This window comes from Pipra filicauda, unplaced genomic scaffold (assembly GCF_003945595.2).
Source record: "Pipra filicauda isolate LSUMZ 115617 unplaced genomic scaffold, ASM394559v2 scaffold212_size3012638_pilon, whole genome shotgun sequence".
Taxonomy (NCBI): domain Eukaryota; kingdom Metazoa; phylum Chordata; class Aves; order Passeriformes; family Pipridae; genus Pipra; species Pipra filicauda.
In genome coordinates this window covers 73,978-93,224 of record NW_024104324.1, presented here as the reverse complement: position 1 = coordinate 93,224, position 19,247 = coordinate 73,978, and the positions used below count along the sequence as shown (strand labels likewise).

Genomic DNA, 19,247 nt, shown 5'->3' with positions numbered 1-19,247 from the left:
GAACAACTGGAGAAGAGCAAATGTCAGCTGCAAGAAGAGGTGACAAAACACCACCATCATTTGGAGACTTTGGTGCTGGATGGCAGCCAAAGAGAACAGTGTACAGGAGAGGTGGCAGAAGGAGCTGACCAGGAAAGAAGTCCAAAGCTACAAGAGGTCAGCCTCGTTTTGCAAGTAAGTGAATTTCTCCCCAGTGTCCACAGGCTCTTCATTAGGAGCTTTGAAGCAGAGTGCTCATTTGGGCTTCTTTCCCACTGCAAAGAATTGTTTGCCCTGGTAGCTCCTGGGTTCTGCCTTGGTTGCTGCTGGGAGTGAGGAGGCAGAGCCGCCTCTCTGAGTCAGGCTGGGCCCTTGAAAGTGGGTGGGTGCAATTTTGTGCTGGGCAGAGCTCTCTTTTTCTTGTGGTGGTTGAAGGTGCACTGTCTCCTTCAGGCACAGGCAGCCCACCAGGCCCCACTAGGACAAACCAGAGACCATCATTGTGATTCCGTGAGAATCCAGTTGGAAGAAAGGATTAGAAATCTGGAAAGTGAATTGGAGAGGATCAAAACCACCCAAGAAGAGAGTGCTTCTCGTAAAGAAGCAACACAGGGAGAGATGGGGATGTACAAAGAGCTGTATCTGGAGGAAGTTAAAACCAGAAGATGCCTTGCCAAGAAACTGGAAAGGTAAGTCCATGCTTGTTTGGAGTGGTAATAAGAGAGTCCTTTTTCTTCCTGCATTTTCCTTGGAAATCCATCTTCTCCATCTGGCCAGCATTATTGCCCTCCATTGGCCAACAGGGTCTGATGGAGTTGCCAAGACCCTCTCCTTGATATTTGAAAAGTCGTGGCAGTCAGGGGAAGTCCCAGGTGAGGGGAAAAAGGGAAACCCACTGTGCCCATCTTTGGAAGGGGTAGAAAGGAGGGCCCTGGGAACTGCCAAGGTGTCAGCCTGCCCTCTGTGCCTGGGGAGGTGATGGAAAAGATCCTTCTAGAAGCTCTGTCAAGGCACGTGGATGACAGGGAGGTGATTGGAAGCAGCAGCACAGCTTCCCCAAGGGCAAGTGCTGCTTGACCAACCTGGTGGCCTTCTAGGATGGAGTGACTGCCTCAGTGGACAAGGGCTACCCATGTCATCTCCCTGTCATTCTGGGAAGCCTTTGACACAGTCCCCCACAACATCCTTCTCTCCAAAGTGGAGAGAGATGGATTGGATGCGTGGACTGTTAGATGGAGAAGAAATTGGGTGAACAGTGCCATGCAGAGGTGGTGATCAATGGCTCAGAGTGCTGAGGGCCATCAGTGCCGAGTGGTGTCCCTGAGGGGTCTGGATTGGGTCCAGTGTTCTTTAATCTCTTCACTAATGATCCAGAGGAAGGGCTGGAGTGCGCCCTCAGCCCCTGTATCAGTGCAGGCTGGGGGATGAAGAGGGGCAGAGCAGCCCTGCCGAGAAGCCCTTGGGCTGGAGGAGAGGCCGGACATGAGCCGGCGATGTGCGCTCGCAGCCCAGAGAGCCAATTGTGTCCTGGGCTGCGTCCAAGGCAGCGTGGCCAGCGGGTGGAGGGAGGGCATTCTGCCTCTCTGCTCTGCCCCTGGGAGAGCCCAGCTGGAGGGCTGCATCCAGCTCTGGGCTCCTCAGCACAGCAAGGACCTCCAGCTGTTGGACTGAGTCCAGAGGAGGCCACCAAGGTGCTTGGAAAGATGGAGCACCTCTGCTAGGAGGAAAGGCTGGGACAATTGCAACCCTTCAGCCTGGCAAAGAGAAGGCTTTGGGGTGACCTAATTGTGGCCTTTTGGGGTGTGAAGGGAGCCCACAAGAAGGATGAAGAGAGTGCATTTAAAAGGGCAGGTAGTGAGAGGACAAGGGGGAATGGCTTCAAATGGAAAGAGAGTAGGTTTAGATTTGATCCTGGGAAGAAATTGGTTGCTGTGAGGGTGGTGAGGAACTGCAACAGGTTGCCCAGAGAAGCTGTGGATGCCCCATGGCTGGAAGTGTTCAAGGCCGGGTTGGATGGAGTTGTGAACAAGCTGGTCTGGTGGAAGGTGTCCCTGCCCACAGCAGGAGGCTTGGAACTGGATGATCTTTAAGGTCCCTGCCAAGCCAAGCCATTCTAGGCTTGGATGCTGTCTGTGCTGTTTCTGTGAGACTGTGGGGGAAAGGCTGGTTCTTCCTGTGTTTCATGGTTTTCTTCACTGATTTGCTGTGCAGGCTGGAAAAGCTTCTGAGGATAGAGAGGAGGAAACTCCTGGTTAATGAAGAGAAAGGAAGTCAGTCCCAGCTGGAAGAAATGAAGAAGAGATATTCTGAAAAGGTCAAGGAAGTTGATAGATTCCAAAGAGAGGTGAGCTGCTCTCTGGGTGGGGCTCTTTGGTTGTGGTGTTCCTTCTTTTGAAAGCTGGGAGATGCTTTCCCTCTATTTCTTGTCACGTGGATGTTTTTATTCCCTTGGCTGCATTTTGGATGTGATGGGCTTTTCTTAATGCTCCTCCTGCTGTTCCAGTGGGAGATGACTCGAACTAATCCGGGGTAGTTCTCCTTCTGGGGAAAGATGCAAATGTTAAGGGCAAAGCAGTAGGTGTAAGGGCTGATGGAGGCCAGGCTGTCCTGCAGAGGAGGGGCAAGCCAGGAGTGGCAGCCAGCCTGTCAGGGTGCGTGAGCTCCCGGGCCAGGGAGCCGTCCCACAGGCCCTGAGCAAGAAGAGCAGAACAGGTCCTGTGAGAGTGAGCGGGGTCAGCCAAGAGTGCAGATCCCCCGGCTGGGCCTGAGGGATGGGCAGGTCTGCCGTCCTGGCAGGACATCACGTGCATGGGCTGAGAGCAGTGGGGCCCAGCTCAGGCCTGGCTGCAGCTGGAGGGAGGCTGTGACAGCGTCCTCTGGGTGTGCCAGATGAATTGCTGCCCTGGCAGAGAGGGGAGGAACAACGCTGTCACTGGCAGGGCACCATCAGCCCCTGAGCCCTGTCTCAGGCACGAGCTGAGCAGGAGGCCCTTGAGGTTTGGCTTTTCTCCACAGTGTTGTTGCTGCCCAGGGCCCAAGGAGGACAGGGGCCTCCCAGGGGAAAATCTGTCCCTTCTTGCTCACGGGGAGCTGTTTCAGCCCATCCTGTGGCGGGGAGCCCGAAGGACTGTTCCCAGCAGTGCTTTTGAGGCTACTGTGCCTGTGCAGCAGTGGCACAGAACCTCTCATCCCTTCTCCGCTCGTCACTCGGATCCGTTGCTGAAGCGGCGTCTGTCAGAGCCACGCTTGGGTTTGAAGGCATCCCTGTAGAATGGCTTCCTGCCTTTGCAGTCATTCCTTTGGAGTCCAGAAGCTTGGAGCATTTTTGCATGAGGAACTCCAAAAGGCTGGGAAGCTGAGGAATCCTGTGGCAAATGATGGGAAAGCTGTTCTTGCTGGAAAAGAAAAGCCTGGTTGCACTTTGTGTCTAGTCCTGAGCCAGCAGATGATGAATAAAGTCTCCCTGGGCACCCCCTTTTGAGGTTTTCCAGGAATTCACTGCCTTTACACCACGCTGAGTTCCTTTTTTGTTCCTTCTGTCTGCAGGTTGCTGAACTTTCCCAGCAGTTGGACAGGGAACGTGAACAGTGCACGCAGCTGGAGGCCAAAAATCAGGCTTTGCAAGAAGAGCTGTCTGCCCTGCGTGGGAAGTGCGAGAACCTGGCCATGGACAAATGCCAGCTGCAAGAAGAGCTGGCAAAACTCCACCATCATTTGGAGACCAACGTGGTGGATCGCAGCCAACTCGAACAGTGTAAAAGAGAGGTGGAAGAACAAGCAGACCAGGAAATAAGACAAAAACTCCAAGAAGTCAATGAGTTTTTGCAAGTAAGTGAATTTCTCCCCAGTGTCCACAGGCACTTCCTAAACTTCTCTTGTGGCCATGGTGTTTGGTCTTTTTCTTTTGCTCCTGTATTCTGTGGGTTAGCTTCTGTCTTTGCTGAAGGCAGTGGCAGAAGGCAATCTGGTTGGGCAGGAGTGCTGTCATGGGTGTGGAATGTGCCGGCAGGTCCCTGAATGCAAAGGCTGCCCAAGGCAGATTCCCACTTTGCAGTGCTTGGGGGGATCTCTGTGCGCTGCTCTGCTTCTCACTGCTCATCCTTGGATGGGTTTGGCAACTTGCAGCTGTCATGGCCAGACCTACAGGTGCTGCTTTGTCCTTGTAGGGGGTGAAAGTGCTCAGAAAAGGAGTCACTGAAATTCCAGGGATGGGAGGGAGGGGGTGGAGGTGGAAACTCTTCTTGTCTTTGAAGAATCCCTTTGGACATGCCCTGTCCTACAGACCCAGTGTCTCTTCATTAGTAGCTTTGAAGCAGAGTGCTCATTTGGGCTTCTTTCCCACTGCAAAGAATTGTTTGCCCTGGCAGCTCCTGGGTTCTGCCTTGGTTGCTGCTGGGAGTGAGGAGGCAGAGCCGCCTCTCTGAGTAAGGCTGGGTCCTTGAAAGTGGGTGTGTGCAATTTTGTGCTGGGCAGAGCTCTCTTTTTCTTGTGGTGGTTGAAGGTGCACTGTCTCCTTCAGGCACAGGCAGCCCACCAGGACACCTTAGAAGAAATCAGAAGCAGTCATGTGGACTCACTGAAAAAACAGTTAGAAGACAGAATTAGAGATCTGGAACGTGCACTGGGAAGGACAAAAAGCAACCAAGCAGAAAGACCTTTTCAAAAGGAATCCACCCAGGCAGAAGTGGACAAGTACAAAGAGCTGTATCTGGTGGAAGCCCAAAGAAGAAAAAGCCTCGCCAAGAGACTGGAAAGGTAAGTCCCTGCTTTTTTGGACTGGTAAGAACAGACTCCTTTTTCCTCCTGCATTTTCCTTGGAAATCCCTTTTCTACATCTGGCCAGCGTCAGGTGTGAAAGCAGAACGTGGCATCTTTGTGGGGAAAGTTCCTTCAGAGCCTTCCCTTCCTCAGACCTGTCTTCCTTTCTCTTTAGAGTTCCAGCAGTAACCCCACAGCAGCACCACTCTGGCATTATTGGTGTCTTTTCAAGTTGAGGTTGTTTTAGCAGGCAGTCTTTTTGCCAGTCTCAACTCTCCTCATCCCGTGGGTGACAGAAAAGCTGAATCTTGTGCCCTTTCCTGTTTGAATAAGGAGAGGCCTCTGGGAGAAGAGAGTTGGATTCTGTGAATCCAAAATAAGGCGGCTCTTTCTTGGCTTCTGTTTTGGCAGCGGGTCTGAGGGTTGAGCTTTCCTTGAGAAGGCCAGGGTAGCCCAGAGTTCTTCTGGAGGTGCCACTGGCTGCTCTTTGCACTTGGTGTGATTTCTTAGAAACAGGCCCTGTGAACAAGCTCAGATCAAAGGATGTGCTGGGTTTGGACGCTCTTCATGCCCTTGGCTTTTAGAAGTCGAGTAGTAGCCAAGGCTGTGGAGGGGAACTTTGCGAAAGCCTTCCTGCCAAAGATGACTCTGTGTGTGCTTGTGAATGTTTCAGAGCTACTGAGAGACTTGCAGAGGCCAACACCAAGCTTTTTGGAGCGCCACAGAAGCAGATCTGTGGTCACAAGCAGCGCTGTCAGCGGACTTCTGGCTGCAAGTCCACTTCTGGATTCACCTGGCCTGGGACATCTTGGCCTCAGTTTGGGACTGAGCAGAAGTCTGGCTCTCAGAACACCACCCAGACACCTGTGGTAAAGCCCAAGACTTCTGCTCATCAGGTTGGTATAGATTTTCCAGAGTGGTCAAAGGCCCAAAAAGGTTGAAATGGAAGCAATGAGCTGTGGAACTCCATTCTTTTCCAAGAGAAACTGTGGGCAAGAGCTCTGTGGCACAGGAACCTCCCACCTAAGTTCTACCCTAAATTTACACGTAGTAATCTTCTGTAGTCTGTGGGGTTTGGCAGGAAGCCAACTCCAACCGGCTACAGATGGTTTTGGTGTCAGAAGTGGGATTGTTTTGGTTCCTTTGGTTTTGTTGTGGGAACATTGTCTGGGAAAGCTGCCAAGAGCAGGTTTGTTTTGTCAACATCCCCCATTGTTTTGGGACACTCCTGGGAGAGCTGCCAAGAAGGATTTTGTTTATCTAAACATAGCTTTGTTTAGGAACAAGAAGGGAAAATAATAACAATGGCCTTTTTACTAATTTTATTCCTGATTCTTGCTGGTTTTGTGCCTGTCCTAGGACATCCTGTGAGGGACCGTTCAGATGGATGGAACGAATTGCTTCCTTTCCTTAATTTCGACACCCACGGCCTAGTAGCCAGTTTCCTTGATGGTGGCCTTCAAGGTTTGGTAGCAAAGACTCCAAGATCAGCTCTAACCCATCCCTACATTGCTCAGTGACAATGATCCTAGTGGTGAAGGCAGCGAAACTGCTACTTAAAATTGGAGAGGTGGTGCTGCATTGGTCCCCTTGTTGTACGAAAGGAATCGCTGGAGCTTTGGGGACAAGAAGTGCCAACGGCCACGACAACTGTACACAGGCAACAGTATCGGAGGAACCGAGATGCTGTGACCCCCATCCATACATCCAGTACATCCATGACATCATTGTGGGGGGGACACAGCAGAAGAAGTTTTCGAGAAAGGACAGAAGATCATCCAGATTCTCCTCGAGGCTGGTTTTGCCATCAAGAAGAGTAAGGTCAAGGGCCCTGCCCAAGAGATCCAGTTCCTAGGGCTGAAATGGCAAATGGACGACACCAGATACCAACAGACGTCCTCCACAAGATTGTAGCAATGGCTCCACCCACAAACAAGAAAGAAACCCAAGCTTTTCTTGGAGCCATTGGCTTCTGGAGGATGCACATCCCAGAGTACAGCCAGATGGTGAGCCCTCTTTACTTTGTGACCTGTGAAAAGAACAATTTCCAGTGGGGTCCTGAACAACAACAAGCTTTCAGGCAGATCAAGCAAGAGATTGCACATGCCGTGGCTCTTGGAGCAGTCAGGACAGGACCAGAGGTAAAGAATGTGCTCTACTCTGCAGCTGGAGATAAAGGTCCCTCCTGGAGCCTCTGGCCAAAGGTGCCTGGTGAGACGTGAGGGCGACCACTGGGTTTCTGGAGCCGAAGCTACAGAGGTTCTGAGGCCAATTCCACCCCTGTGGAGAAGGAAATCTTAGCAGCCTATGAAGGCATACGAGCAGCTGCAGAGGTAATTGGTCCCAAAGCACAGCTCTTCTTGGCACCCCAGATGGGACCCCAGCATGCAAAGTGTAACTAGATAAGGGAAAAAGGGGGTAGGGTTTATCCATTTTAGGGAAAGGGTGGCCAAAAAGGAAATACTGCAATGCAGCAAACTTTGGCCAATCGGGGAGCGGGGTCTAAGGATACAGACATCAAGGGGATTTTTCATCAAACAATTTCAGGGGACAAACAAGGGAAAAACTACAGTAAATGTTTAGACACAACCGTAAAACTCGAAAGGCTTTGGGTCTGAACTTCTTGACAACTTCATCCAGGGCTTTCATCCTCTGGAGGGTCACACATTTCTTGTTGTCTTCTCCAGCTTTCAGATTCAGCAATGTCCTCACTCCCAACAGACCAGGGTCCCCTTTCCAGAGTAATGGAGGAGCACCGGGATTTTTTAATCCAAAATTCCCGGATTGGAATGAAATGCTCTGGAAAGGCTCTGGAAATCATTGGGTGTTCACAGTGAGTCTCTGGTTTCCCATCCCCTGCTTCAGATGTGAAAACATGTTCCTTGCAGTCGGAATGTAAACTCATCAGCTCCAATAAACTTGAGCACTATATCCCATCATCCAGATCATCAATGAAGATGTTCACCAGGAATTGCTGATCACTGGCCTCCAGCTGGATGTTGCACTCCTGATCACCACCCCAGCCGGGAGATTTCAACCAGCCTGCTGTCTGCTCATCCAGCCCATACTTCATGGGCTTCTCTGTGAGGGAGCCCTGTCTGTGTCCACTAGTACACACATTCATTTGGATTTTAAACAATCAAACAGAAGTGATTGTTTTAACAGCAGAATTATTTTTCAAAGGGAAATAGAAGGGTAAGAGTTTTTAATTTTAATGATCATGTTTTACATGGTACTAATTGACATCTAGTAGAAATGAGACAGCACCTTAAGAGACAAATCTACATTCTCTATTTATGCCTCTGAATTACAGATATGGCTTTGATGGAACGAGTGCCTTCAAGCTCCATTGGCAGGCACTGTTTGAAAGCTATTTGGGTGATTTTTGATAAGAAATGAAAGATGCAACAGCAGGAAGCCATTCAGCAATCCCTGACAAGGGAGGTCCACTGTCAATTGCTGGGAGGGCCCCCACCTGTTTCTTTTAATGGTGCTCCCAAATCCCACCTCTTGGGCCTCCCATCCCATCCTTTTTGGTCCCCTCAGGCATCTCCTCCCCAGCATCTGCTCTGTGTCCTACCCAGGGTCCCCAAATATCCTCCCATTAATCATTCCCAAAGCTTTTCTTTCCATCCTTCCCCTCAGACCTTTGCCTTTCACCCAGGCCACTGCCCTGGTACCTCCCAAGACCATTCCTTGCCTCCCTCTCCACTCCCAACCATCTCCCATTGCCCTTGTTTTTGTCCTCCTCCATCATCCTCCTCCTGTCCCCACCAAGCCTCTCCCTTGCAGTCCCCACATCCCTACACTTGAATTCCTTTCCCCTCCCCTGCATCCCACACAGGGCCCCTTCAACACCCCAATCCCAGTCCCGTGGGCTCCCCAGTTCCCCCCAGTTCAGCATCTTTGGGTCCCCCCCAACCTCCTCCCCCCCTCCCTGCAGGCCCTGAATTCCCCTGGCTCTCCTTGTCTCCATCCCCACCCTGGGCCCTGCAGGCACAGGGGTTGGAGGTGAAACTGGGGGCAGTGGGAGCAGGGGGAGCAGAAGGGATTTTCCCCCTCAGACGGGGGCAGCCCTGGGCTGGGGGGCTGGGGACCCCCGTGTCCCTCCCCCAGCCCCACAGGGGCCAATCCTGCTTAAACCTTTGCTCTCCTTGCCCAGGCACTCTTGGCAGGAACCCAAAATGATCTGCGGGAGGTGAGTGGGCCGGGGGGACTGGAGGGCATCCAGTCTGGGAACTGGGGGACACTTTGGTCCCCCCATCCCTCGCTGGCACCGGGGACATCCCAGTGACCAGCCAGGGCTCCTGGGCTCTCTCCAGCTGCATTTAGTGGACGTTGGGATCCTGAAGATGGCTCAGGTGGGTACCAGGAGTTCTGCCTGAGTCGGGTCCTCCCCTCACATGGCCATGACACTTCTGGCCATCCCAGTCTGCCCCAGTATACCCCAGTGCACCTTCCCCAAGGATCCCATTTCTTCCCCCAGGCTCCCAATACATCCCACTGCACCCAGGGTGTCCCTAACCCTGCCTTTGTCCCCAGCCCCCTGTGGTTGAGAAGGTGGTGGGTCCTGTTGGTGAGAAAGGCGTGGCTGCATCCCTGGATGGCTGAGGTGAGCAGTGCCTGCAGGGAGAGGGGTCAGGACAAGGCCCCTCTCATGTTGCAGTGGACTTTGGGGGTGACGTTTGGGGCTCTGTCTTTCAGGCCTGGTGGTGACACCCGTGCCCTGTCCCCCTCCAGTGGCATGAGGAGATGATCATCCCTGGAAGAACCCCCTGATTTCCCTCAGAGCCCAGGGGCATTTCCCCAGAATGATCAATAAATCCCTTCAGCAAAGCTACTCTGCTTGATCTTGTGTGTGTGTTCCCAACTCCATGTGTGTGTTCCCATCTCCATGGGTGTGTTCCCATCTCTCTGTGTGTGTTCCCATCTCCATGTGTGTGTTCCCAACTCCATGTGTGTGTTCCCATCTCCATGGGTGTGTTCCCATCTCCATGGGTGTGTTCCCATCTCCATGTGTGTGTTCCCATCTCCATGTGTGTGTTCCCAACTCCATGGGTGTGTTCCCATCTCCATGGGTGTGTTCCCATCTCCATGGGTGTGTTTCCATCTCCATGGGTGTGTTCCCATCTCCATGCCTGCATTCCCATGTCCATGTCCTCTCCTTCTCCAGCCCCTGCACACCCGGTGCCTCTCTGGCCGCTCCCCTGCCATGAGCAGAGAGGCTCAGGGGGCTCCTGGGGGTCTCTGCACACGAGATCCCCTTCACCCCCTCCATGTGCATCCTGAGCAGTGCAGGTTGGGGCATCGTGGAAAGTCCCTGCTGGGGGCTGGGACAGGCAGGGGGCACACGGGGCAGCCCCTGGAGCACCTGGACCTCCCCTGTGCTCTGGGAGGGATGGGAAAGGGGATCAAAGGAGCCAGCGGGTGTCAAATGCCCCCAGATCTCAAGGGCCAGGCTCGGGGCTGAAGGGATGGAGAGCAGCCCTGCATCCAAGGCCACGGGGATAGTGGGGGATGAAAAGCAGGATGGGAGCCAGCAATGGGAGCTCACAGCCCACAACCCCCCCGTGTCCTGGGCTCATCCCACAGCGTGGGCAGCAGGGGAGGGGGGTTCTGTCCCTCTGCTCCTCTCAGCTGAGACCCCCCCCTGCAGTGCTGCCTCCAGCTCTGGGGCTGCCTCAGGGTGTGGTTTTCTGTTGAGGAGGAAAAGGCAGGACTGAGTCAGGTCAGACTCTATTAGCAAAACGTGTCTCTTTTTAGGAAGACCTCTCTGCATCCCCCTCCCCTGAGCTCTGGGTTTTGCTGGCTGATGGGGGCTTTGAGAGCAGGGACCCTGTGACAGGCTCCCGAGGAATCCTCCTTGCTGTGAGAGGCAACTCGGAACACGGGGTGATCCGAGATTAAATGTGCCTGTGACACATCAAAGCGTTTCCAGCCCTGCTGTTCACAGTTTGCCCAACTGCAGAGCAGAGCTGAGGGGATTTGCTGTAGTTTAACTTGTTACAGTTTCACTTGGTACATTTAGAAGTAAATTTGGATGGGTGAAATCCCTGACATTTCTGATGTTCTCCAAGTGAAATCTCGTGGGTCCTGGGAGTCAAAGGGATGGTCTCAGTGCAGAGAGAAGAACTACGCTGGCCATCACTCCTGTTCTCAGCCGCCCCTCGCTGGCAGCTTGGAGCTGAGGGAGGATCACACTAAGGAGCTCCCTTAAAAAGAGACAGGGCCTTTCTGGGAGCAGAGGAATCCAGGCTGAAAGGGCAGATTGACAGACTCCTTGTCTTTTCTCAGGGTGCCTGATTAGGATCTCCTCTTTCTTCTCCCAGACTGCTGCACAGAGGGATCATTGCAGCTGCCCAGAGCATTTCTATGGCTCTACCACCGAGGTGTCCTCTCCATGGGGATCCCAGACAGCACAGAGATACTATGGCAGAGCTGTGCCCTTCTGGAGGACACCCTGCAGGACACCCGGGGAAGCAGCTGAATGTCCTGAAGTTGCCTGGAGGGCACTTGGGCATTTTGCTCCCACAGACACATCCCCACAGCAGCACCCAAAGGGTTTGTGTCTGGACAGGAACCTGCCACCCCAAAGCCCCTGCACTGCCTGAGAAAAGCCAATGGTGAGAAGAAGAACAGCTCAGACAACAGGGGATGGCAGGGAAATGCCACAATGCTGCTGCCAAGGGAGGAGGGACACACAGAGAGAGATGGAAATGGGGGCCTTGTCCTTGCCTGGGCTCTGCTGCTGCAGGGCAATGCACAGCCCAGGGGCCATGGCCTGAGGGCACAGGCTCTGCTTAGGCTGGGAAAGGAGCCCAGGGAGGAGCTGCTCAGGGAAGGGGTCTGTGCCACAGGGACAGCAGGGAGGGGCCCACATCCCCCTGCCCAGCCCTTGTGGCAGCAGCTCCCTGTCCCTGCCTGCCTGTCTCTGGGTGAGGAGCTGTTCCTGCCAGCAGCCCCTGCCTGTGCCCAGCTCAGCTCCCTGCCAGTGCTGCCAGAGCCATGCCCAGCCCAGTGCCCAGGGGCAGCTCTGCCTGGGCAGGGGCTGCAGAGCAGATCCCAGACCCTGCGGTGGCTGGGAAGGGGGAGGTGTTCTGGGGGGATGTGCTTCCTGAGAAGGGCCCCTGGAAATGGCAGGAGGTGGAGCTGAAGCTGTGAGGAGCCCTGAGCCTGCAGCTGAAGGGCCCTGCCCTGCCCTGCCCGGCCCTGAGGGGTCACTCCTTCCACCCACCCCTTCTCCCCCAGCCCCGTGGCAGCTCCTTGGCCGGGCTGAGAGCTGACCCTGGCAGGCAGCAGAGTCCCTGCCCCAGCACACAGAGCCCTGGGGGCAGGACCCTGCTCTGCCCCACAGCCCTGGGGCACCCCTGGCTGCACCCCCACCTTCCCACCCCACAGCCAGCCCTGCCACAGGGAACCTTCTTGCCCTGGGCCTCTGAGGGGGCAGCAGCAAGTCCTGCTCTGCAGCAGCTTCTCCTGCTGCACCCCAGGAAATCCAGCAGAGCCATCCTGACAGCTCCTGCCACTGCTGGCATTTGGCAGCTGGGAGAGGCACTTACAGGAACTCACTTGCACTGCTCTGCAGCCAGAGCCTGATCATGGCAAAGGGCTGGGAAGGTTCCTCCCCTGAGCAGCTCTCCCCTGTCCTCCCACCCCAGGATCTCTTGAACCTCCTGCTCCCTTCTCCTCTCTGCCCTTGCTACCTGCAGCTCCTGCCCTGCTCTGCCATGTGGCCACTTCCCCTGCACTGCAGCAACTGGGAGAGTCCTGCTGAAAGATCCTAGAAGCTGTGGGATGTGGCAGCTTTAGGAGATCCCTCCAGGAAGGGAAGTTGAACTTTCCTGCAGCCAGAGAAATATTCATTCAAATCCCGTGAAGGTTTCTCCCATAAGTGAGAGCTCAGTCCCCTCCCAGCCCAGGCTGCCTCTCATCTCTCTGCCTTCTCTCCTGTGCCCTGGGTGCTGCAGGCAGTGCCCTCAGCCCTGCTGGGCTGGGCAGAGGAGCTGCTCCTGGGCAGAGCTTGCCAGGAGCTCCCTGTGTGCCAGGAGCCCGGCCCAGCTCAGCAGCACAGCAACAGCCCCAGGCAGCACTTCTGCCCTTCAGGGATCCCTCCAAGTGTCCCTGGGGCTCCAGGGGACCCTGCTGGGACACAGCTGAAGGAAATAATGATGTTCCTTCTCTCAGCTGGGCACAGACACTTCTTTCAGCAGGGTCATTTCTCCAAACAGACACTGAGTTAAGTTCAAGAGTCCCCTTTTCATGTCCCATCATTAGACAGGAAACCCAGACAGTGCCCAGGAGGGATCTCCTTCACCCCCACTGAGGGAAGGGACTCAGCTGAGTCAACAGAGGTGTCTCCTTGTGGCTCTGCAGACCTGGGGCCAGAAGGACACTCAGCTCCCTCCACAGCCCCCATGGGGTGGGATTCCTCCTGCCCCAGTTCAGGGGGCCCAAAACAGGCACCTGCAGGTGACTCCTGTTGGGGCAGATGACACTGCAGAGATAAGAAATTATCTTAGCCAGAAACCATGGAATTTAAAGACAGACAAGGAAAGCTTGTTTACATATACCACCTGATATTTTTATACTATCTTTTAATTAAGCAGACTTGCTGTCTCCACGAAAATCCTTTTACCACCTTGTTTACCCCATCTCCTGTTGTAATTGTGATAAAGAAATATCTGTTTATCTGTTTGAAGAAAATTATCTCCCTGCGCTTCCTGGACCCTCAACCTCAAATGTGAATACAATGTATGTCCCCCCTTCCCTGAACCCTGTATATAGCTAGAGTTGTGTCAAACAAAGGATTCAGCTTTGTACCCACAAACTGGATCGTGCAATTATTTAAACTGTCTTAGACTCCTTGTCCCATCTCCCGTGGGAATGAATGAAGACCAAAGCCAGGAGTGACCTGCTGGGACACAAAGCCCTGGTCACTTCTGAGGGGCCAGAGGTGACCGAGATTCCTGCTGGGAACTGCAGGCTCCAATGGAGCAGTTCCTAGGCACAGGGCAGCAGCTGTGGGATCTTCTTGGAGGCTGCTGGGACATTGCTTTGGCCAACTTCAGTGGCAGAAGGGGCCCACATGTAGGACAGGGGAACCTGTCACTGTTCCTCCTGTCCAGGGCAGCCCACAGAGGTGCTCAGCTGAGCAAATGCAGGGAGGGAGGTCTCTCTCCTGTTCTTTATCAGGGTATTTTCTACACATCCTTAGAGTACAATGGCAGTTGTCTCCTGGACATCCCTTCCTTGCTGAACATAATTCAGGGCAGCTGAACCTGAATTTAGTACCCAAAGAGGGGCCTGTAGTGCCAGGGGAGGTGCCAGGGCTCTGCAGCACAAGTGCAGCAGCTGCCATGGACAGCACAGGGCCTGTGCAGGGACCCCGTCCCCATTCCCAGCAGTTGTGGGACAGGCACCACCCAGGGCTCCTCAGACACATTGGGGGCCTTTGGGGCAGGGAGTGAATCCCAGCCCTGCAGGGACATAAGGTCTGGCCCTTCTCTATCCAGCTGGTGCTGGGCAGTTCCTGAATACAAAGCTGTGGTGGTTTGGGCTGGGCCTTCCTTGGTGACCAGTTAGTAACCAAGGAAGGGTCCAGATTTACCCAGTATTCCCTACGATTTTTACATAAACCAGACTATAAGAAGAAAGGAGGAGAGGCCTTCGCTCTTTCCTTCCAGCTTTGGAGGTGCAGGTTCCCTGCTGTTGATCTGCCGTGTTGGGGAGCGAGGCCTGGTTGGGCCTTGCCGACCTTGGCAGATGGAGGTTGCCGGCGATCGTTCCGGAGCGACTCTCGGTTGTCCCAGGAGAGTAGTGAGCTATTTTCTTTGCTAACTCTTTTAGTTGTTAGATATTGTGTCACTAATTGGGATATCTATATATTTTATTTTAGTTTTGTTCCTTTTTTCCCTTCCCCCTTCCCTTTCCCTTGTGAAATTGTATATTTTATTGTGTATAAGTGTAAATATATTTATATATCTCACTTTGGTTGTCTCTCTCTCGTTTCTTAGGTTTTTTTTCTCCCTCTTCTCCCTGAGTTTTGGGGGGGGGACACTTCTGGTGGTAAGGTTTGGAGACTTGGCAGGGAGCCAGCTTCAAACCATATCAAAAGCACATCCCAGCAGGGTCTCCACTCCTGTGCATTCCCTTTTTGTGTGGTTTAACCCCAGTGAGCAGCCAAGTGCCACAGAACTGCTCACTCAGTCCCCCGACCTCCCCCTGCACTGACAGGGGGAGGAGAATCAAGAAAAGGCAAAACCCGTGGGTTAAGAAAAATGTAATAACTGAAACAAAGTAAAGTATGAAAATAATAATAAGTGTAATAACTAATAATAACTGTATTGAAAAGGGAGACAAAAGAAAGAGAGAGAGGAATAAAACCCCAGAGGAACAACTGATGCTCAACATGATTGCTCACACACACTGCCTAATGCCCCCCACCCCAAGCAGTGATCTGCCCCTCCTGCACAACCTCTCCTCATGTATCCACTGGGAATGATGTTCTGCGGTGTGGAATATCCCTTTGGAATATCCAGGTCGGCTGTCCTGGCCCTGCTCCCTCCCAGCTTCTTGTGCACCCGGCAGAGCACAGGAAGCTGGAAAGTCCTTGATTAGGGTAAGCACAACCAAACCATCAGTGTGTGATCAACATTGTTCTCTCATGGAACCCAAACCACAGCCCTGCACCAGCTACTAGGAAGAAAATGAACTCTCTAGTTAGGAAGAAAATTAACTCTATCTCAGAATTAATCTGTAGTTAATCTATAGGAAGATTAACTCTATCTCCTAGGAAGAACAGCCAAGACAAGGCTGGTGTCCACCCCTTATTCCACACCATTTACACCATGTCAGATCCCACACTTTCCAACACATTCCACCATCACCTTTCCTATCATTTGATAGAAACCCACAGATCTCATTGCTTAGTCTATGAAAGTCTGTTGAGTTCATTTAGTCCAGGATTTTAGGCTCCATCTGCCAAAATACTCTTTCAGGGCAGGAAAAATGCTGTCTACTGTTGGATTGTTGCCTGTTGCAGCCAGTTCTTGTTCCATCACCACTGTGCTTGTCTGGTCTCCTCCAAGCTCATTGTTCATTTCTCTCAGTGATTTTCACTGTAATACCCCTGACACGGCAAAGAGTGGCCACAGCAGTGAGAATGCAGTGTTAGAGAGTTACCACCGTAATACACCTGAATTCCTTGGCTATTCTCACCCAAAATCCAGTCCCTTCGAGGCACACACTGGATTTCCCATCTTTCCCTCCTTCCCCACCAAGCGCATCCGTGTCCTTGAGACACGTGAATCCCACGGGTGCACTTCCCTTTGCCTGAAGCAGGAATAACCCAGACTGTCTTCCCAGCATGTTTTTAATGTGCACTACAGGAACTTTATCCCTTTCCATGGCACGTAAAAACTTGGATTGGACAGGGCCAGCCCGATTGGCACATCCCCCAGTGCTGAGTGACCAGGTGGCCTTTGCTAAATGTGCATCCCAATGTTGGCAGGTCCCAGCACCCACTGCATCATTCCATCTTTCCTGGTGCATGGCAGGTGTGGTGGTTTTAGCACCATCAGGAAATTAAAATTCACATAAGTCACTCCTTTTCCCACGCCCCTTCTGGTGAGGGAGGGACAAAAAATCAGAGACTCTGGGTGGAGATAACAATTCACTAAAAGCACAGAGCAATGGAATAAGACACGCACAGTCACAACAGCAATATCACCAGCAAAAGTATCCAGAAAGAGAAGGTGTTTCACTCCCAAAAGGGGGTCACCATGGGGCACACAGACAAGATGTTGGGTGCTCCCCGAGCGACGTGTCCGTGCGGTGCCCCCGGACAAAGGCAATGTGGTGGGGGAGCTCCCAAGGGTAACGTGTCCAACCCCTCAGCCCAACAACAAGGAGAACCAAGGACAAGCCAAGCCCGGGAGCTGGGTCGTCCCGGCCGTGTGGCACAGCCGCTCCCTGGGCTCAGTCCCGCGCTGGCTCCTCTCTTCTCCTCCCAACCCGAGGGCTGAGGGGGCTGAGGCTGCCCCCCAACCGCCCCGTCCTGCTCAGAGCTTTGGTTCAGCACCACGGCCCGTCGTGGTTTCCCCTTTCAGCACCAAAGGTCCATCGTCCCGATCTGGGGAAAACATGAGGGGGAGCAGCGGGACAGAGGACGGGGAGCACAGGAGTGATGCTGACAGTCCCTGCCCTGCAGAGAGCGGGGCAGGATGGAGCAGTTGTGGTGCAGAGCCCCGGCTTTTCCTGCTGGAAGCACAGCCCTAGGGATGGCATGGATGGTACAGGATAAATAACTTGGTGACACCCACAAAGCGCTAAACTGCCCCCTCTGCTCCCTAACCAGGACACTGTGGTGACAGACCATAGCAATGGCAATGTGTGATGGTTGCCATGGTAACTGACCGCAGCAATGGGAATGTCTGATGGTTGCCATGGTAACCGACCCTAGCAATGGGAATGTCTGATAGTTGCCATGGTAACCGGCCATAGCAATGGGACTGTCTGATGGTTGCCATGGTAACCGACCCTAGCAATGGGAATGTCTGATGGTTGCCATGGTAACCGGCCATAGCAATGGGAATGTCTGATGGTTGCCATGGTAACCAGCCATAGCAATGGGAATGTCTGATGGTTGCCATGGTAACCAGCCATAGCAATGGGAATGTCTGATGGTTGCCATGGTAACCGACCATAGCAATGGGAATGTCTGATGGTTGCCATGGTAACCGGCCATAGCAATGGGAATGTCTGATGGTTGCCATGGTAAATGACCGAGGCAATGGGAATGTGTGATGGTTATCATGGTAAAAAAGTGAAGCAGTGGGAAGCATGATGGTTGCCATGGTAACCGACCATAGCAATGGAATGTATGATGGTTGCCATAGTAACTGACATAGCAATGGGACTGTATGATGGTTGCCATGGTAACCGGCTGTAGCAATGGGAATGTGTGATGGTTGCCATTATAACGGACCATAGCAATGAAAATCTCTGCTGTTTGCCATGGCAACTGACTGTAGCAATGGCACTGTATGAGGGTTGCCATGGTAACCAACCATATCACCGGGAATGTATGATGGTTGCCATGGTAACCGACTGTAGCAATGGAAATGTGTGATGGTTGCCATGGTAACCAAGCACAGCAATGGGAATGTATGATGGTTGCCATTGTAACTGACCGTGGCAGTGAGAATGTGTGCTGGTTCCCATGGTAACTTAGCATAGCAATGAGAATGTCTGATGGTTGCCATGGTAACTGACCATTGCAATGGGAGTGTATGATGGTTGCCATGGTAACCGACCCTAGCAATCTCTCCTAGTTGCAAGAACCGGGACCTGTTTATCACTGGGTGGCTACAACCAAAACTGTGTATTCTACACCCTCTGTGGCATTTCTGATGGACTCTTAACAATGGATCCGTTGCAGCAGCTGCCCAGGGACCACCTGACACCTCAGCCGACCAGCTGGCTGGGAAAGAACTGTGCAAGGAGTGTTCCTTTGTCTTCACACCCAGGACTCAGCTGGGATAACTCCCCTTGGGGAGGCATTAGCACCTTCACCCCCAGCCTGAGGGGTCATCTCTGCCAATGGGCCGCCTTGGACTGGCAGAACAGGCAGCTGCAACACCCAGACCATCACACACTCCAAAAATACCCTGGGACTCACAGAGTTAAATCGTCCATTGGGAAACTCCCTGCCCTGGGGGAGGTGCTGCACATCCCCACCTGAACCTGAGCACATTTACTCTTGGGCTTTGGGCACTTCTGCTACCACTCGTGGGATGGAGAGGAGGACCAGAACTCCAACAGGACTGGGATTGGCACTCTCCACAGGACTGCCATCATTACCTCAACACAACTGCCACCATCATCTGCACCAACAGCTTTCCCTTGTCCTTTGCACCCTGGGGGACTCAGCACTGTTCTGTTCTTGTCCCAGGCTGCTGGCTTATACAGCTATTTCTGGGGGTTAAAACCAGTTTTCTCTGTATCATTGTATTTATTGTAATCTTCTCAGTAAATTGTAAGTCTGACTTGTAATCCCTCGGGTGGGTTCATTTCTCCCTCCGGTTTACTTTTAACCCAGCACACGATGGGAACGTACGATGGTTGCCATGGTAACTGACCCTGGCAAGGGGGCTCAGTGCCGTTGCCCACGGCTTCCACTTCTGCAAATTGGCTTCATTCCCCTTCTCCTTCAGCAGCCTCAGCCACTCGTCGTGGGGGCCCCACACAGCAGCTTCCCAGCTCCGTGAGGTTCTGCAGCAGCCCAGGGTTCCTTTGGCCCCACAAGGTCCTGCAGTGTCCCGATGGCCCCTCGATTCCGTGAGGCTCCACAGTGTCCCAGGGTCTCCCTGCTTCCATGAGTTTCCCCAGTGTCCCAGGTTTCCTTTGATTCCACGAGACCCAGATGTGAAGCAGTGGCCCCTTCATTCCACGAGGTTTTGCAGTGTCCCCATGGCTCCTTTCTGCCCTCAGGTTCTGCACAGTCTCAGGTT

At 53.2% G+C, this 19,247-nt stretch overlaps 1 protein-coding gene across 1 annotated transcript; it reads left to right on the top strand.

The window, feature by feature from the left end:
• Window positions 1–6: 6 nt before the first annotated feature.
• Window positions 7–9,577, top strand: LOC113988349 (ankyrin repeat domain-containing protein 26-like). The gene is made up of 13 exons (XM_039381118.1): window positions 7–174; window positions 433–668; window positions 2,191–2,323; window positions 3,526–3,807; window positions 4,499–4,734; window positions 5,411–5,633; window positions 6,097–6,743; window positions 6,904–7,070; window positions 7,425–7,570; window positions 7,682–7,932; window positions 8,900–9,098; window positions 9,224–9,349; window positions 9,442–9,577. The coding sequence occupies exons 2-7, from the start codon at window positions 598–600 to the stop codon at window positions 6,106–6,108; spliced, it is 957 nt and encodes a 318-aa protein (XP_039237052.1). The 5' UTR covers window positions 7–174; window positions 433–597; the 3' UTR covers window positions 6,109–6,743; window positions 6,904–7,070; window positions 7,425–7,570; window positions 7,682–7,932; window positions 8,900–9,098; window positions 9,224–9,349; window positions 9,442–9,577.
• Window positions 9,578–19,247: the final 9,670 nt, after the last annotated feature.